We start from the raw sequence: 19,930 nt of genomic DNA on the forward strand, positions 1-19,930 counted from the left end.
AACAAGATTACTGCTAATATTAATTATTATTAACAAATAAATACAACTACTGAATATTTTAATAGCTTTTAACTATTAACATTCAGTATAAATATAGTTTCTGATCGACGTACCTATAGGTAACTTTTATAAAATGATTATTCATGAAAAAAATCCTAACAATTTAATCAAGGATTCTCAGAAATTGATCTTAAAGCAGCCTAAAAACACCAAAACTACAATTGTACAACATAAATGCATTACACCTACCAAATTTAAATTTCGTCAACATTTTAGTTCCTTATTATGGTGTAGGACGTAGGTACTTACTAATATACTAATACAAACAATAAATTGTTATTCGAAAACACAATTTCGTATATTATTATTTATTATATATTAAATACCTACAATGAAACTAAAAATAAACAAATTATTACATATATATTACGTATATTATATATGCAAATCGAATCTTTATTACGAATACTTATCTAAAATATATCTGATACAATTAATAATATACTCTAAAAGTTTCATAAATCCACGAACAGTGGTGGCGTGAACTATTTTATTTCATGAGGCAAATATAGAAGCTAGAGGTTAACCACCACCACCTAAATTTCATTACACAGACCCGTGGGGGCTATGCCCCCACACCCCCAATTTACAATTCTACAACAATAATATACTTTGTCATGGTGGCTCTAAATTAAGGTTTTAAGTAAAAATAGTAAAATTACTTATGTTTATGTTCCTCATACCTCATATAAATTATTAAGATAACCATCATTATTTTGCTAACCATGAATCTAAGGAAACAATTACTGAACTAACAGTTCAAATACCGAGCCAAATGAACATATGACTAATAATCAAAAAAATATTTTTGTTTTGTTAACTATGTTGTACAACCAGTGCCGTACCCAGGATTTGTTTTCGGGGGGGGCTTTAACATACTTAACTTTATAGGAAAAAATTTAAAACATATAATATATACACATAGTTTTTAATGTATTATGCATTCATTATTAAATTGTCACAATTTAAAATCTAAACGCCTTTCCTTTTTAGACGCAAACATATTTAAAATAGCATCTGTGTCAATTTGTATGTCTCTGTGGATATTCATAAGAGCTAATCCGTTTAATCTTGCCTCACCGGTAGAGTTTCTTAAATAGGTCTTGATTCTTTTTAAAGAAGAAAAACTTCTTTCAACCGATGCCGTTGATACAGGCAAAATAGCAAGAAGTTTTAATAAAATATTTATATGTGGGAATAAATCTTCGGGGCATTTTGATAATGTGTCTAATGCATTTTTTGGTAAATTATTTTCTTCATTAGACCATTTTTGCTTCCAAAATTCAAATTCATTTTTTAATAAGTCCATGTGAATGTTTTGGTTATTAGATCTTAAATCTTCTTCATAAAAATCAATAGCTGGCTGTATATCACTAAATGATAAATTACCAATTTTGCTTGGTAATAAAGAAGATAAAGAAATAAAAATATTAGAGTTCATTTTAAAACGTTCATTAAATGATGCTAAAATATCATCTAAATATGGATAATATAATGATTGTCTGTAGTAAGAGACATGGTCATTATTGAGTATGGCATAATTTTCTCGATGTTTTTGAGTCCCGACTACTCTTGGTATGGTTGGTGATGTACCAACTTCTTTTGCGATTTCACAAGCACGATGAAATATAGAAAAAAAAGTTTCTTCCGTCCGTAAATCTTGTAATTTTTGAATTGTCAATTCTACAGATTCTATTGCAATGGATAAATCAATATTTTCTGTTTGAAGATATTTTGAAATAAAATAAGTTATTCCAAGGACCTTTTCCAAAATACAGATAGTTATAATAAAATTAAAATTACACATAGATTTATGTAATGGAAAAACTGCTTTATCATGTTCTATTGACATAAGTTCTTCCAATGCACTAATTATTTCAATAAAACCTTCAACCAAAATTAAAATTGACTCGTGTCGTTCTACCCATCTAGTCTCGCAAAATTTTTTCAACCCAGAAAAGGATTTAGATTCTAATTTTTTCCGTAGTACAGTTGACCGTTTAGCTGATGCACGAAAACATGCACTTACTTCCTGTACAACACCCAGAGCATTTCTCACTTGTTGCACTTTTGATGCATCGTTAAGACATAAGTTTAAACAATGAGCAAAACAGTGCGTGTATAGTGCTTTTGGAAATTGTTTCATTATAACTGCTTGAACTCCTCTAAATGCAGACCTCATGTTTGCTGCACCGTCATACCCGCGGTAACGCGAGCGGAGTGAGTAAGACGTGGTGATAAGACTACCGCGTCACCACAACCATAATATACTAAAAGGTCGTCAACATTATTACTATGACATGAACGATAATATGATATTGTTCTGTGATATGAACCCATTACGCATAACGCATTACTAAAAAAATATTTTTCCTGAGATTTCGGGGGGGGCTTAAGCCCAAAAGCCCACCCCCTGGATACGGCACTGTGTACAACTATCTTATTAATGTTAGTTGTTACACCTTAGTACCTTACACAGTACTTAACCAATCCATTTCTCGATAATGTAACGTAGAGTGCCTAATATTTACCCAGGTATGTATGTCGTATGTGAGTATGTGACTATGTGAGTGTAAATTATAAACTAAGGAGTCAATGGGATACCCACCCACCCCACTTTTGCATGAGGCGGCTGCCTCATAAAATAGCTATTCACGCCGCCACTGTCCACGAATATACTATTTTTAAATTACAACAAAATAACTAAAATAGTAATTTTTAGTTTTAATATGTACCTAATTTCGTCCAAATTTGAACTTATAATGTCAGTAAAAAGTAACTGTGTTTATAGATTTGTTAGATTTTTTTGGTTACAATATGAACCATTGACGGTCGGGCAGACTGGGCCGGCGGGATACCGGGAACTTTCCCGATGGGCCGCTGCTCAAAAATAATTTGTTATTACTATACAGTCATATAGGCACAATTTGGACAACTGATTTGGGGGGGGGGGGGCTAAATTTATAAAATCAATAAAGACCCGCATCATTTTTTTAATAGGTGGATTTAAGAATGAATATATTTAAAAACTTAGGGGGGCTTAAATCAAACTTTTGTTTTTTAAAAATTCAAAAATAACCAAACATTTTTTTAGGCAATTAATTTTTTTTTAATTTCCGTTTTGTTGATTATATTTTTTAAAACAGTTTTAAAAAAAAAAAATATTAAAATTTAATGAAAATCGACCAATTTAGAGCTAATAATTATTTTTAATTTCTAAGAATTTCTAAGAATGTCCATTAGAACAATTAATGTCTTTCAAGTTTTGACAAAAATTAGGTATTGGAACAAATGTAAAATTTGGAAATTAATATCATTGGAATAAGTTGACTTGGAAAAAAAATGTGGAACAAAAGGTAGTGATTCTTATAACATGGTATCTGCTTTGGTATAATTAGGTTAAACACGAAAACAACCAACAAGGAGTCTACGTACACGTGCTTTCAAATGATAATACCTATAAATTATAACAATAATAATGATAAAAATCTTATTAGATTATACGAAAAACGAATTGAAATACAAAATAATAAAATATTCTTTAATTTCTTTTTATCTGCGATTTTCAATAGACAGTCACTACTCTTCTGTAGTTTTTTTTGTCCAACTACCTAGCCAATGCCTAAAACGAAACAATGCGTATTGACACTTGTTATTTTTGTTCGTCCAAAATATATCCAGGACATGGAATGCATTTCGTAAGAAATGATTGTAAGGTAGGTATATCAAATACATAAAATATTTAATATAAATTTCGTACTGCCTTGGAACACATTTATTCATTACTTTGGTATGTTTTAGGTATTTAAATTTTGTCGCTCAAAATGTCACAGAGCATTCCAAAAGAAGAAGAACCCTAGGCGTGTACGGTGGACCAAAGCATACCGCAAGGCTGTTGGTAAGGAACTGGCTGTCGATCCATCATTTGAGATTGAAAAACGACGTAACATACCCATGAAATATGACAGAGAGTTTTGGCAAATGTCAAGTAAGTAAACTTTATTATACAATATACATAGTTATGAACCAATTACAGTATACACCTAAAACTAAATTCATTCATTAACTGTTTTTAGTGTACAATGAATACATTTTGTAAATAATAAAATTTTATAATATTTATTTGAACAGTGGAAGCAATTAAGAAAGTCACTGAAATTCAAAAGAAACGCCAATCTACATATGTCATGCAGCGATTACGTAAAGGACGTGAAGTTGAACAGCACAGAGATATCAGAGAAGTCCAAAGAGATATGTCACTGATTAGATCGCCTGCTGCAGGTGATAATTTATGAACTCATTCATAATTAATTTCAATCACAGATCTTATTTTTATTGACATGCATATGTCTTTATTCTGGGGAGTTAACTATTGTTTTACATAACTGTCATTGAAAAAACGATTGATTGGGTTACCAATACTAATAATTAAACATCAAACTGTATTAGTACCAATGATAACGATTAAAACATTCATCAATGCATGCTCATTTATGAACTACGGTAAAGTCAAAGAAAAACATAGATTAACTATTACTTCCACAAGAAGAGCAGACGTAAATACGGTTAAAAATCTGGGTGTGGGGAGAGGGCTAGAAATATCAATTAACACGTATTAACATAATTTATTACACTTTAGAGCAGGGGTTGTCAACCTTTTTATGTCCAATAAATAAATAAAACCAAATTGTTCACGGGCCAGAATCGTATATACCATATTTTATTAAGTTATTTAGTAGGAAAAAAAAATTATAAAAAATAAATCTTATTTGTGATTATCTATAATTATTTTTATTAAATTCCTGTGAATTTGGGATAATTTCTTATTGAGTCTAAAACTCAATTACCTTTACTGCATCATATTAATAAGTGGGTTAAAAGATAAACCAATTTAATAAACCTTTTCAATTTTCAACAAATGGAAAAGATGACAAGATCCTTTATCTATAAACTGTATTAATCATCAGTTGAATATTTGAGGTACGAAAATATTTTCTAAGCATCAAGAAATCTATAATTGTATTGATTTATGATGTTTATTTTTACTGTGTATAAGTTAGAGTATTTACATTAAGAAAAGTGTTTAAATAAGTCGAAGATCATTAATTTGCTGTACGTAGCTTATCATATTTTTTTCAATTTTAGATAGCTAAAAAATGAACATAATATATTGTATTTATTATACATTTAGTTCTATATGTTGGAAGAACCATAATAATCTTTATGTTAATGTATGATTGAAAAATATAATGTAAGCTTAAAAATTACTTATTTGTTTCAGGACTTAAACAACGTTTGGCAACTGAAGAAAAACTACTAGAAGAAGAAGAAGAAAATGATGTGGAGATGATTGCTGCAGAAGACGAGAATAATATTGATCATAGTAAATTATCTTACATAAAAATATAAAATATTTGTAGCTGTTCAATGGTATTGTAATATGGAATTTTTATGAATATATACATGAGTAATTATTTACATAAGCTATCTGCCCAACCTTATTTATTACATCACTGTGAAACCTAACAGATAAGGTACTATACAAACATCTTACCGCCCAATGGATATAAAAAATATATTTTAACCTCATTAGTAGGTACTGTATTATTATTTATTAGAGTTAAAAATATTGTTTCAAAGAAACTAATACAAAATGTTCAAAATGCGTTTCTATACATTTATTTTGTTTTTGGCGATTGGTAAGTAATATTTGGTGTAATTTAAATAAACATAACATGTATATTAATCTGTTTATGTGTAAATTATCAAATTATATTGTAACAACCACAATTTAATGTTATATTTTCAAGTAATAATCTCATTTCTCAATGAAACAGAAGCGAGACGAAAGATCCTTAGGGGAAGAAAAACAATTACCAGGACATATTACAGTAAGTACTAAATAGTGGTAAATAATAACATTATTGAATGAATCTACATGCAGCTGTGGCTAACAATTTTCAATCTTGTGATTATTAATAATTATTAACTCCTATATATTTTTGTCATAACCAATAATTCAATTTATTATTACTATCACTAAAAAATAATATTATAATTTATGACACATTATAACTTGTTAAGATAGTGAAGTTTCATATCGATCTAAGATTTATTGTTTAGTAGCATTGGTTTTATATTTGATATTTTAAAATCAATTTCTTTACCCATTACTCATCAGGCACAATTGAATTTCATCAAATTAAATAAAATATAATTTTTCTATTGCAATACAATTTCTATTGTAGGAAATAATATTGCAAAACTTTTTGGTAATCAAACAAAGATATTCTTTGTGAAATAACTTTTCAATACTAAATAGTTAATTGCGCAAGTGTACATTCATAAAAATATTTTCATTTGTAGCCTTCAGCAAATAAAAACTAGATTTCACACACGTACAAATATAAATAAATGACTAATAATAATGAATTATCAACTACATCAAGGAGCAAAATCAGTACATTAAATATTTTTCTTTTCAACCAATTAATAAATTAAGAGTAATTTTTTTTTTTAGAATCTTTAGGAATCCCTGCTTGGTTGTCAATCACATTCACTGGACTCATCATATTAGGGATTTCAGGAATAATTTTTGCTGTATTGCAAAAATTTATTATAGTTAACAATCAACCTCCACAGCAAACGCCTTCCTCGGTGCCACTCACCACATCATCTTAGAACTATTAAAGTGTTAATCTTCAAAAAAAATTTATAGTTTTAATAATTTTAAGTAAGACAAAATCTATTAAATCTATCTTTTAGTTTTGCTAAAAGATATAATTATATTATTCTATAATAATTTTATATATGAAGTACAATACAATTTTAACTAGGAATTATTATTATTTGTATGGTAAATTTTTTTTTATTTAAAAATATAATTCAAGATAAATTTTTTTTTTTTGTTGATAATAAAGTACAAAATTCTTTGAATAATAATACATGATTTATTATAAGTTATAACATTTGCTCACTGTATTATTATTATAATTACAAAACTAACTGTGAAATCTACATATGTTCATTATTCATGGTTTAATTACTTCTTCGTACAAGAACTTGAATGAGTTTGCAAGTCCAGCAAAAGTACCAATGACTACAAAACCAACCAAAAGGCGATCAGTCATTCCACGTTTCAGATAAACCGGTACACCATCAGGTTTTTGAAATAATGTTTGCCATTCCTTTAAATTTTTCAAACGAGCATCTTCACATAGAGGTTTGCTTCCATGGATACTTCTGGACAACGGTTTAGTTGCAACCAATATTTTGCGGATTGACATTATGTTTGTCTAAAACAATAATTAAATATAAATCAACATTCATTATTATAATGCTGGAATATAATAACTTTGTATAGGTAGTTGCTATGAATTATACCAAGATAAAAATCTATTATTATTATTATTATAGAAATCTCATCTACTATAATAAATATTTAACAGTAATTATTTGTACTGGGTCAACAGCAGATCCAATAAAAAAATATACATATTATCCCTATTGCCTAGATTATAATATATTTTAAAAATTAAAAAAAAATGGGTAAACACTTAAATTGTAGGTAGTGGTATTTATAGGAAGCGGAAGACAAAGGGAGCACATTTATCACATCTAATTTTTATAGGCCTTCTGTTCATTTAGAATAGGCTAATCCGATCTTTCCATAAGAAATAAAAAATTTGGTACTCATTACCTACATTGTAAATTAATTTTATCAAGTATGCTAACTATAAATTTTAATATTCTAATATATAATATCTTACTTTATAAATTATTTCTATAAATATTTAAGAATTAGGTACTTCGTCAAAAATCAAATTTATTTTAAAAATATTTGTCCGCTTTACGCCTCTACAAGTCTGTTGATTTTATTGATCCCCATCATTTCCCCTTGAAAAAGGTTGCTACTCCTTTTCTTTTTTTTAATAATTGAGAATAATGAGTATTATTTTTAATTAAGAGGATGCTACATATTTGTTTTCTCTGTCTTACTAGTGAGTAACATGGCAAATTTATGCTCAGCCGATCACGTTTAACTCCGTTAGTTTAAAAATTAGAGTGAATCGACTTATTATGAAACTTGATGGTAAGAATATTATCTGTGTTTGTGTGTGGGTATTCTTACGATTGTTCAATTTTTTAGCAAGTTATGAGTATATAATATAGCATAAATTAAAAATGCTTTCAACTCACTTAAAAACTAAATTATTGCAAACACAGATAATGCTCTCATCATATCAAGTTTAATAAGAGGTTTGATTCACTATAATTTTTAAATTAACGAAGCTAAACATGATCTGCTGAGCCTAAATTTGCTGTTACGCACTCGTAAAACGGAGACAACAAATGCCAGTGTTATGTCTTCTTAATAATGGTAAATATATAATAATAATATAATAATCAGTGAGAGTTAAAATTATTATAAAACACCAAGCATAATACTGCTCCCCGGTACGTCCTCTTAAGCAAGTTTTTTTTAATCAAAAATATAGAAAAAATACAACAGTTTTTAATATTTTCACTTGTAATTTAAACTGTTTATTATTTACAAGCTATAACATAATATTAATAAAAACAATTATTTTTAATATTTACAATAACAGTGTTATGTTCAAGTTTTATAGACATATTAGATATCATATTTTATATCACATGGTAAGGTTTTCTTTTTTTTTAAATTTTCATCGAGTTTCCAAAAAATAATTAATTATAAAAATGTTGAATATATTATTTTAACATTTATTTGCATTTAAAGAGCTAAAAAATATAAGAAAAGTGAGTGTTTTAAGGAAATCAATGAAATAAATGAACACATTAAGTGATAAAATTGATAAATAGTGAGTGCATAGCAACCCTGCAGGAAGAATAGATGCTGCTTATTGTAGATACATTTTAATGTACCCCAATGCTTTAAATAGAATAAAAATATATTTGGAAAATCCAACAGTTGTAGTCAATTTTTTAAAACATTGTGTTTTATAGTTTATATAAAACTCAATATAGGTTACTCATTGATGTTGTCCAAGTACTAAGAATATAGATTGGATAAAAACCTAAAGATAACAAAATGTTAAATGCAATTAATATACCTATTCAAACAATAAATTTGCGAATTTTTTTTTTAGACACTAAGACAATTTTGAGTAGGTCACATCTCACACTTATTGAATAAGTCAAATAGGTACCCAATTATTTTATATTACGAACAGATTGAATTAAATGTAATTATAAATAATAACACATTTTTTGCATGACATTAGATAGGTAATACCGGAGTAGGTTCTACTGGTTTAATAATTTAATATTAACTCGATTGTAAATGATCACATAACAAATTGTCAATAAAATATATATTTGTAATATTATAATACTATTACAGTGATAAATGTATTAAATTCAGTATGATGCATTAATGTATAAAAATGTACTTACTTTTAATGGATGATCTACGACCACAACTTCGACTTTTTTACTTTACGTTATAGATCTGACCAACTGGATGAGGTAAAGAAAATTAAAAACTGTCTGTAACCTTGATAAAAAAATTTTCCAGAGATAAAATGTTTATAAAAACATATGAAGCATGGAGGAAACCATAAATATCAATACAATTATGTCTATGGAGGAAATATGTGACGGGATGAAGCAAAATGATTACCGCGAAATTTGAAGAACAGACATTCCGTCACGGATAAGTACAAAATTTGTACAATACGTCAATACTACAATTTAAAATTCATACAGACTACTGACATTTGATAGTTTGATGGCATTGGCATGAGTGTGTTTCGTTTTTCGTACGTTTTTGTAAATACCAGAGATCTGGTTCAATGATTTGAAATGTGGAATGTGGATTAGAGTTTTGTTTAGATCAATCGGAAAACGTAAGTATTTTATTTTCAATATTCGTGTACTTGTGTGTAATGGTGCACGATTATCTTTAATCGCGGTACTTCACACGTATGACATATTTCTGACAATCATATAGGTATTAATGTATTATCATGTATATACAGAATACAGATATACTATTCGTACTTGCTTCCGTAATCATGAATCGCCAATACCCAATAACATAGAAAAATAGTGAATAGAATTATAACTTTCTTATAATTATTTGAAGATATTATAGTTCAGAATAAATCAATTATTAATAATTAAATCTTTGCAAACATTAATTTTGGGAATGTTGTTGATGCATTTTCATAACAAAAGTTAAAAAAAAAATTATAACAATTGTATTGGTTTTGTAATATACCTATGCCCTACATTCGAATATTGTTTAATTTACTGATAAAAATTTAATTTACAATTTATAAAAATGGGTTCGTTTTTTTGCTTTTGTCCCCGGCCTCAAAAATTCTAAATTGAGCTCTACGACATAAGACATTGCACATATTTATTAATTATTATCATAGACATATAAATATAAATATTAATATGTCTATGATTATTATATAAAAACATGCTTTAAAAATATACCGGTTGATGAACGTGTTATCACATCGTGCTTATCACCAAAACATCAACAATTATTATTTGTTTACTTTTATACTATAGCATTTCAGGCTTCAGCGTAAAAAAAAACAACTAAAGAGAAGCTACTTTTTTGATTTTAAGACTTAGATCGGCACTGGGATTTTGAGTTGATTTTTCTTAAAAGGTCGAAGATCAAGTGATACACGAAGATTTCTAAAATAGTAAGTTTGTTTAATCAATTGTCCAGAGTTCATGTTATTATAAATATTTATGAATTTGTTACCTATTATTATTTATTTATTTCGGCTATTAAATGTTATAGCCTCTATTTAATTTTCTTATTTTGTTATTAAAGGTATAATTATGACATTTGACACATCTTGGGATGTTGATAAATACAGATCTGAACATGAATATGAAGATCATTGGCAGTTTAGGCGTCAGTTTTTAGTTGCTCATCAAGACAAATTTCCCGAAGATCGATTAGTGTGTTTAGCCCAAGTCTTTTTTAACATTGAGTTCTTAGGATGCCAGTGAGTTCAAATTTTAATTGATCTTCTCAATATCTTATACTGATATATTTAATCAAGCTGCAAATTACAGTATGTTTATTGTTTTTTAATAATTTTAACTTTTCAAGATACCCTAAAAAAGTCATGGATCTTATTGAAACATTATCTGAAGGTTTAGCTGATGACTTAAGAGAAAAACGTAAAGGAAAATTACAAAGAACCTTTGTTGCAGCCTCAGATGCTGCCGAAGCTAAAGCTAAACGCTGTAAGTAGATAATAATATTATGTATATTGCTATAATTCTAAAGATATTGAAACAATTGCTAAGTGTCATTTAAATAGTTAACTGTTATTCTAAATTTTAAAGTCATCTTTATTAATGTATTTCAGGAAATTATGATGAAATCATGTATGTCTGATCAGTATCACCCGAATAAATTACAAATTCCAATATAATTATTTATATGTTTATTATTACTGTACTATTAAAAATGATAAAACTAATGGATTTAAAATGAAAAATTATTTATCAATTCAAATGATTTACTTGATTTGGCGGTTTCATATTCTGAAATGGTGTTGCAACATATCATTGTGTGCATTATGATCAATTAATTGTGTAAAATTTTTTTTTTCTAATAAATTGAAGACTCATAATAATAGGTATGTAATATAATTACAATTTGTATTTCAAATTTTGTTTGTTTTATATGTAAATCTGATTTTATAGACAATATAATATTATATTTAAGTTATTTTTGACTAATGCCAGTAAGCTCTGGCACATATACGACTGTAGGTACATTGTATTTTATAAAGAAATCAATAGGAGTATAGGGCATCAGCTACAATTAATGTATGTTAATACAATATTATTTTATATTTTATTGTCTTTTGGTTAAAATTATCTATAATATATTAATATGCATTTATCAATTATGTATAACATTGTCTCCATCTAACTGACACACAGCAATACAGTAAATCTACCTAATTTTAAGTTCAGAATAATCCATTTTACACTATTGTGTACTAGTCGACAATTTTAAAATAACTATATTATATAACTTGCTTCAAAATTAAAATATAAAAAAAAGTCTACAAAGGTCTTAAATAATACTCTTGCCTTTTGATGATAGGTCATTTCAATTCACTATAATCTTTAAAATAACGGAGTAAAATGAATTTATCTGTACATAAAATTTACAGTGTTATGTATTACTAAAACGGGGACAATAAATGCGTATATGTTATCCTCGTAAATAAATATATAAATATTTCATAATACGTAACTTGAAACTATATGAAAATACTACATTTTGTACCTAACAAAAGTAGTAAATATGTAAAGACAATAGGAACCTATTTTGTTGTTTGAGATTAAGATAAGTGTAGCTAGTATAGGCACAGGATATATGAAATATCAATTGCATAATATAAATGTATAATTCATATATTTTGTGGTATAGGTATGTTAATGTAAATAATGTATAATAATTAGTTGATAATAAAAAATAAAACCAAGCTTTTAACATTTATTACGATTTACAATGATTAAAAAGCCAATTATATGAATAATAGTTCTTACCATAACATCTCAATGTGGCTTCATGGACCTTAGACTTAGCATATAATATATATAAGCCATTTGGCCACCATATTAATGTTCATAACAAGTGACAACTACCTTGGCTTACAACATTTGGCAGCGTTTGTCCATGTACCTATCTGTTGGCTAATGGCTTACAAAGTTCAAAAAAAAAGAAAAATACTAAAATGATATGATAAAAATCAAATTTGTTACAAGTTATAACACTTAATTAAAACTTAAAACAAAATAAATTTTCATGAAACTTGATTTACTTTGTTGAAATCTCATACTGATCGAATATCATTTTCAACCAAACTGAGGGTTATGACAATTGGTCTTTTACCCATCAATAGGTATTAGTAAAAAGATAAATTAAAAAAAAAAAACATTTCACTATTACAAGAGACAAAATTAAAATATATGTAGGTATTTATTCATTAATTTATGAAGAGTTACAAAATATAAACTTTAATCATAATATGTGTAGGTATTAAAAATCAAAATAATTATATAAGAAGATAAATCATAGGTATTAGGTATGTTTACTGACATTAAGACAATTAGAATGAGACATAAAAAAATATGACAGTACCTATGGTAGGTAATACTGTAATATAGCAGTAGGTACCATTAGTAGACGGTAGTATTTGTAATAGAAACCAATGATACTACTTATTTAGTTATTTAGTATTTCAATATTAAATAATATTATGTACTTCTTGGATATTTCACCGACCATTCAGTCCAACCACCTGTGTAATTATATAACCTGTAATGTCAAACCATAAGATTAGGTGGGTATCTATACGACTATACTGTATACATAACTACATAATACTATACATATTACTATATTGTATGTATTAAAATAGAACATATAGTATCGCTGCTGTGGTCTGTAGATAAATGAACAATCCCCTCCCTTCCACACCAGCTATTTTCTGTGTAACAGAATATTGCCGTACAATGAAAATACTTTTTAAAAAAATTTAATATGCAATTATTTTTATTTTTTGTTTTAATATTATGCACATATTAAAATAAAACAGAATAAGTTTCCAAATATTTCCATGAATGTATTATTATTTTAATAATTTAAAAAATTGATGGGAGTTTGGACACAATTTTAAATTTCAATGGTACCTAATACAGTAGGTACCTACTTAACCTACCTACTATAATTGCAATGGGTAAAATATTGTAATATTATTCATTATTATAGTAATAACATTATTATAAGTAGTTGTTTTAAACATTACCTACTATTATTATTATTATCTTGTTATTATAATAGGTACTTTTTATTGTTTCAAACTTTTGAAAAGACAATGAAATTAAAATATTCATCTATAATTATACTTGGAAATGTATTCTATTTTATTTAATACACACTGAGACACATTTAAACATAAAAAAAGTGTATATTCAAATAAATTTTTAAAAAATATGGGAGTCAAATTGTCCTATAAGGTAGGTAGGTAATATCATTGAAAATATCATAGATGTATGATCAATGGTAATAATATGTAATATAATGTATAGGTAACCTAATCTATACATTTGTTGTGGTCTAAATGGGATTTGATCCATAAAAACTAAAAAATTATACAATACTTGCATATTGCACTTTTTAACTTTTGAATACAGTGAAACACTGTATAAGGCTATCCATCCATGGACCTATCATGGACCTATGCGATGCAGTTTATGTAATTATGTTAACCATAAAGGTATTTACTTTTTATAATCTAGTTTGGAAGCGATTTCAGCTGCACGACGACTTCTATTTCCTCGGGCACAGGAGAATACGATTTCGTCGTTTTCTTTGTCGGGTTTGGGCACTTTGTATTTTTCCTCGAATACGTCAGTGGGCAAATTTAAATCGTTTTCCAACTCGCCGACTGAAATAATCAATTTTTAGATTGTTGTTCAAATCCTGCGTCCCCCAAATGAGAACTTCCTGTTAGTTAGTTGTAGGCAATTGGTTGGTAATGAACTAATATCACTAATTAAAAAAAGACAAAATAATAGGTCACTACTCACTAGTTCCACATAAAATATCGTACCGATCATAACCTATTAATAAACCTACTACAAATAATTTGTAACAAATTACAATGATAGTCAGTAAATTAATTAAATAAATAATTTTTCGTCATGAGTATAATAATATGAATTGTAATTTGTAATTGTTGGTCACCAGCTATGACCTATATGGCTATATTTTAGTTGACACTTGACTTGTGCGTAATGTTAATTTAGGTTACAACGCGCCAACGCCCCAAATGCAAATAATTTCAAGAAAATATTTTTACCTACCTATATAAAATAAAACGAACTTTCATTTTTGCAATATTATATAGATGAATCTCCTTAAGTATATAGTTAAGTCTGATATCATGGCTAATCGTTATAAGTGTTAGATAATACACAATGTATAAATTGACATATTGTATAATATATTATTATGATTTATGTGCAATATTACGTGGAACGTTTATACTGTTTGGTAACGATCCAGTTGCAGCAAGTTCGTGACATTCGCGGACATCGATCACAAACGATTTTCGGTCCATTTTCGCCAACAAGCCATCATAGTCTACGTTTTCATAAACCGACATTACAACCGATTTAATTAAATTGTACCTACACGATCAATTAACTATTACCAGTGGCGACGTATGTTTACTGTTTAGGTATACAATAATAAATATGTAAGCAATTATTACGGTGTCGCATCAGCTCTTATAACAATATAACATTGGTAACTATTATGATTTATGAAATAACACTCGCCAGACCAAATATTTGCATGCGCACGTTTACACTAACGATGATATATAATTCTTATAAAGGCGTCGTGACGAGTGACGATCGCACGTAATACCTTACCATAATATTCGAATGTGACCAGATAACTGAGGTATTCGTTATACATACATACAGTTTGAGTAGTGAATGTCGACGCGTCGTGAAGAGGGAGACCGGAGAATGGATCCTTATTTAATATTATAATATGAAATAATTAAAATTAATTGCAGTCTGCAGTCTTGAATATAAAACTAATTATTGGTAGATACCATCATATAAATACAGTAGCGTACGTAGGATTTTATTTCGGTTAGAATTTTACCCAAGTAAATAATTTACATAATTTTTTTCTAAACAGTTTTTATATAATTGGTGATTACAATTAATTATAATTAGTCTCAAACTTAGTATATATTGAGAACACTATAAAGTGTTTAACCTGGACACCTGGTCATCCATAGAGCTTTTTCGGGTCGTAATAAACGTGGTAATAATCGATGTACGATGATACATGATGATACACCATACGACGATTATAGCAGACGTTTAGCATTGTTCTAAATCAGCCAAAAAACGGGAACTATGGTTATTCGACGTCTTTGTCAAATTTTAAAAATTTATTTTATATCTATTAAAAATGACCAACAATTGATCGACTCTGTGTATTAAAATGGTAGTAAATAAGATTTTAACCATACCCCTGCGTACGCCACTGTATACCTACATATATTATACATAAGTATATAGGTACCGTTATAACTTATATTGATATCGGTAATAGACTGACACCAAAAATGTGGCTTGAAGATCTACCATAGGCGCAACTAGGGTTAAGATTCTGGGGGGCTAACAAAACTATTTATTTAAAATAACCCATAGAGGGCTTATATCTAAATCACGAACTAAGAAATATTTTTGAAGGGCTATAAGCCCTCCTAGTTGCACCAATGATTGGCGCACATAGGGTGTGAATTTAGGGGGTGCTGGAATAATTTATGGTACACAGCTCCATGGGGCCCCCACACCCCCCCTAATACTATAGTAAACTGCATTGCAATAATTTTAAATTTGTATACATGTAAATAGCAATGAATCAAATTTTCAGTATGATTGTTAAGAGGACTCTACACCCGCATGTGTTATCTCCGTTTTACAAATTTAAAACAGCAAATAACATTTTGCGCGGGTAAGTAGTAAGAACTGAGAACCGCTCAGGCTGTAGTCCAATTTAAGCAACCAAATTTCCACACTATAAAGAGGAGAACATTTACTGAGCAACGTTGTTTTTATTTTTTCGATATCAGAAATAAAAGAAAAGTGGGTAAGTGGATGTCGTTCTGCTGTACAGTAGGTATACAAGTGGGTCACTGTAATGGATGATGGTGTTAAATTTGAATTCAATGATATAATATTATTGTATAAGAAAAACGATTCTGAGCGAAAACGGTCAGTCAGCCTATGATATTACCAAGTATATTTGATGATATTATTGTGAATAAAGTAATTTATACATAACCTATTTACGTGGAACCTTGTTTTAAATTTTCAATCCTTAGCTATAAATTTTGAACTACAAAATAGTTATTAAATTTTAAATTTGATACATTTTGTCAAAATTCGAACTTTAAATCCTTATAACAGATGGAAAATCAAAATAAACGAAACTAAATCTGTTCAAGTAACTTTTTCACTACGTAATCTCGATTCTCCACCTGTTACGTTAAACAATATAACAATTCCTAAGGCAAACGAAGTTAAATACCTAGGGCTAACTCTCGACAAACGCTTAACCAGGAGCCCACACGTAAAATTTAAACGTAAAACTGTTAACTCTAGACTTCATATCCTCAGACCACTCTTAAAATCTAAACTTTCCCTTTCCAATAAACTTACTGTATACAAATCAATAATTCGACCAGATTGGACATATGGTATCCAGTTATGGGGCTCTGCAAAGCCCTCTAACACCAACACGCTTCAAGCTTTTCAATCTATCTGCCTACGATTAATAACATCTTCTCCTTGGTATTTCACAAACAATAATCTTCACAAAGACCTAAAAATGCCTACACTCAATCAATTAGCAAAAGCCCATTACTCTAAATTTCACTCCAACTTAAACTCTCACAGTAATTCATTAATAAAGAAACTTTCTTCCACCTCACTTCCTGGCAATGTAATTAGAAGAGTCAAAAGACAGTGGCCTAGAGACCTACTAAAATAATAAAAAAAAAAACCACGACATCTAAAATGTACTCGGTTGGGTGGTGCTGCTGAGTGCCTGCCCAAAAATGTTAAATTCTGCTACTTATACTATATTAAATATCCTATTTGCTCATTGTACATACGTTGTATAGATTGTAAATTACTTAAATGAATAAAAAAAAAAAAAAATCCTTATAAAAAAAAATTTTGCCAATGTATTTTTAATATTTTTTAACTGCTATTGTAAAAACATATCAGGAGCCTTGCATTATATTTTCACGCTTTTTTACCCAACAAACAAAATGTTATTGATAATTATGTGAAAAAAAACCAAAAAAAACTGACCATGTCTATAAGCAGCTCAAAAAAGTCAAAATATTTTCAACATTTTATGGTGTATAGCAAATGAAAATATAAACATTCAGTAAAATTTTCATGTATCTAAAAATATTCGTTTTTGAATAACAATAAAATAACAAAACCGCTACATGAGAAATCGAGTGAATATCCAATATTGGGAAAATATGAACTTCAAACGCTCGTAAAAATTAAATTTGACTTTCTTATAGACATTTTTTTTGTTGATAAAGGTAGATAATCTTATAAGGAATCTTGTATGATATTTTAAAATCTTAGATTTAAAAAGCAAAATTTTTATGAATTCTTTACTCAAAATAATTTGGTAATTTTTGTGATTTTTCCATATTTTGTCAATTTTTGAAATTTAAATGCTTATAAAAAAAACTGTGACTAAGGATTTTTAATATTTTTCAAATGTTATTGTAACAATATAGTAGGAGCCTTGTAATACATTTTCAAACTTGTTTACCCAACAAATAAAGTTTTATTGACATCCATAGAAAAAAAAACTAATTAAATTGGAAACTGAAAATGTTCCTAACTCAAAACAAATCAAAATATTTTAAAAATTTTATCGTGTATAGAAAATGCTAATATAAATGACCAGTGAAAATGTCATGTGTATACGTTCATTTGTTTTAGAGTTACACCAAAAACCAAAATCGATTTTGTGGAAAACCGATTTTGAGTAAAAATTCCAGTTTTTCCTTAATTTCTATGTAGTTTTTCCCGGTGCTTTTGAAAATTTTAAATTTTGACCTCACCATTGCAATGCATTAACGATATTCACTTTCCCATCGAACAAGATACTGAAGTTGAAAATCCAATCATTATTTCAACTACTTATCGTGTACACAGACACACAAAAAAAAACACATGTAAAATCAATACATTCATCGTTTCACTCAGAATCTAAAAAAGTTATTCTTGTTTGAAATATACAATAATAATAAATTTTTGAACAATAAGAACTTTATTTATATTTTTGATATCGAAAAATTAAAAATAACATTGCACAGTCAATATTCTCCTCTTTCTAGTATGAACATTTGGTTGTCCACTACAGCTTGAGTGGTTCTTACTCGCGAAAACCCGTTTTTGCCGTCTTACATTAAAATTTTGTAAAACAGAGACAACACGTGAGGACTGCGGTTGTAACTTGTAGCGTCCTAATATTTCAAAGGCTGGGCAAGTTAACTAATTTTTTTAACTCGTTAAGTTAAGTTAATATTATAGAAAAATGTAACTTGTAAATTAAGTTTAAAGTTTAAAGTTATCTTAACTTCTTTTTAACTTATAAAAATTACAAGTTAATTAGAAAATAAAAGTAACTTCACTGAGTTAAAAATCAGTGGCTTATTTTTTCATGTAAAATAATCAATTATACATGCCTTTTTTAAAGCTAACAAATAGCGTAGTAATTTATTTAATAAATGTCTTATAATTTTTAAATAAATATATGTATTAAAATTAATTATCTGTAGGTACTTATATTTATATACTTAAATCAATGATGAAATCCAACAAAATAATTAAATTATTTTTATGTATTTGTTTACGTAATGGTCCTCAACTATACGTCTATACAAAATATTATAATAATCAAATGCATTATTAGAATATAATAAATTGGTTACACAGTTCACAGCTCGGAAGGCAATAAAAATTATAAAAACAAGATTGTGAAAAATGATTTTCAACCACACGTGACACAGTCGGCAGACTATTTGTTTATGGGTTATGACTTTATGTTATTATATCCATTGACCACTATTGAAATCTATACGTCAGTGGTCTCAAACTCAAATTACCAGCGGCCAGCGAGCCATATATTTATTCATCAAAGGTTCCCGGAATCGTTAAGTTAGAAGTATTACTTCTAAAACAAAAGTAACTTAACTTCAAC

General features: G+C 27.9%; 6 protein-coding genes across 8 annotated transcripts; 3 read left to right on the top strand and 3 right to left on the bottom strand.

Annotated features, from left to right (window-relative positions):
* Window positions 1-969: 969 nt before the first annotated feature.
* Window positions 970-2,255, bottom strand: LOC132946789 (52 kDa repressor of the inhibitor of the protein kinase-like). Its single transcript, XM_061016867.1, has one exon. It carries the CDS (start codon window positions 2,240-2,242, stop codon window positions 1,019-1,021), a length of 1,224 nt encoding a protein of 407 aa, XP_060872850.1. The 5' UTR covers window positions 2,243-2,255; the 3' UTR covers window positions 970-1,018.
* Window positions 2,256-3,538: 1,283 nt separating this feature from the next.
* On the top strand, window positions 3,539-5,547 carry LOC132947457 (probable ribosome biogenesis protein RLP24). Its single transcript, XM_061017761.1, has 4 exons — window positions 3,539-3,776; window positions 3,862-4,048; window positions 4,192-4,341; window positions 5,342-5,547. The coding sequence occupies exons 1-4, from the start codon at window positions 3,696-3,698 to the stop codon at window positions 5,467-5,469; spliced, it is 546 nt and encodes a 181-aa protein (XP_060873744.1). The 5' UTR covers window positions 3,539-3,695; the 3' UTR covers window positions 5,470-5,547.
* A 31-nt stretch (window positions 5,548-5,578) lies between these two features.
* Window positions 5,579-6,960, top strand: LOC132947462 (uncharacterized). 2 transcript variants are annotated; one of them, XM_061017768.1, is made up of 3 exons: window positions 5,579-5,759; window positions 5,871-5,951; window positions 6,581-6,960. In XM_061017768.1, the coding sequence occupies exons 1-3, from the start codon at window positions 5,714-5,716 to the stop codon at window positions 6,739-6,741; spliced, it is 288 nt and encodes a 95-aa protein (XP_060873751.1). In that variant the 5' UTR covers window positions 5,579-5,713; the 3' UTR covers window positions 6,742-6,960. The 2 variants fall into 2 exon arrangements, with proteins under 2 accessions (XP_060873751.1, XP_060873752.1); XM_061017769.1 differs by having other exon boundaries at window positions 5,898-5,951.
* A 27-nt stretch (window positions 6,961-6,987) lies between these two features.
* Window positions 6,988-9,615, bottom strand: LOC132947463 (uncharacterized). The gene is made up of 2 exons (XM_061017770.1): window positions 9,499-9,615; window positions 6,988-7,355 (listed from the first exon to the last, which is right to left on the bottom strand). The coding sequence occupies exon 2, from the start codon at window positions 7,344-7,346 to the stop codon at window positions 7,092-7,094; it is 255 nt and encodes an 84-aa protein (XP_060873753.1). The 5' UTR covers window positions 7,347-7,355; window positions 9,499-9,615; the 3' UTR covers window positions 6,988-7,091.
* Window positions 9,616-10,602: 987 nt separating this feature from the next.
* On the top strand, window positions 10,603-11,752 carry LOC132947461 (partner of xrn-2 protein 1-like). 2 transcript variants are annotated; one of them, XM_061017766.1, is made up of 4 exons: window positions 10,606-10,766; window positions 10,901-11,078; window positions 11,186-11,322; window positions 11,448-11,752. In XM_061017766.1, coding segments are annotated over exons 2-4 (309 nt in total). In that variant the 5' UTR covers window positions 10,606-10,766; window positions 10,901-10,908; the 3' UTR covers window positions 11,450-11,752. The 2 variants fall into 2 exon arrangements, with proteins under 2 accessions (XP_060873748.1, XP_060873749.1); XM_061017765.1 differs by lacking the exon at window positions 11,448-11,752 and having other exon boundaries at window positions 10,603-10,766; window positions 11,186-11,330.
* A 1,307-nt stretch (window positions 11,753-13,059) lies between these two features.
* Window positions 13,060-15,697, bottom strand: LOC132947460 (rhodanese domain-containing protein CG4456-like). Its single transcript, XM_061017764.1, has 3 exons — window positions 15,137-15,697; window positions 14,387-14,549; window positions 13,060-13,417 (listed from the first exon to the last, which is right to left on the bottom strand). The coding sequence occupies exons 1-3, from the start codon at window positions 15,267-15,269 to the stop codon at window positions 13,357-13,359; spliced, it is 357 nt and encodes a 118-aa protein (XP_060873747.1). The 5' UTR covers window positions 15,270-15,697; the 3' UTR covers window positions 13,060-13,356.
* Window positions 15,698-19,930: the final 4,233 nt, after the last annotated feature.

Source organism: Metopolophium dirhodum, chromosome 6 (genome assembly GCF_019925205.1).
Source record: "Metopolophium dirhodum isolate CAU chromosome 6, ASM1992520v1, whole genome shotgun sequence".
Classification (NCBI taxonomy): Eukaryota; Metazoa; Arthropoda; class Insecta; order Hemiptera; family Aphididae; genus Metopolophium; species Metopolophium dirhodum.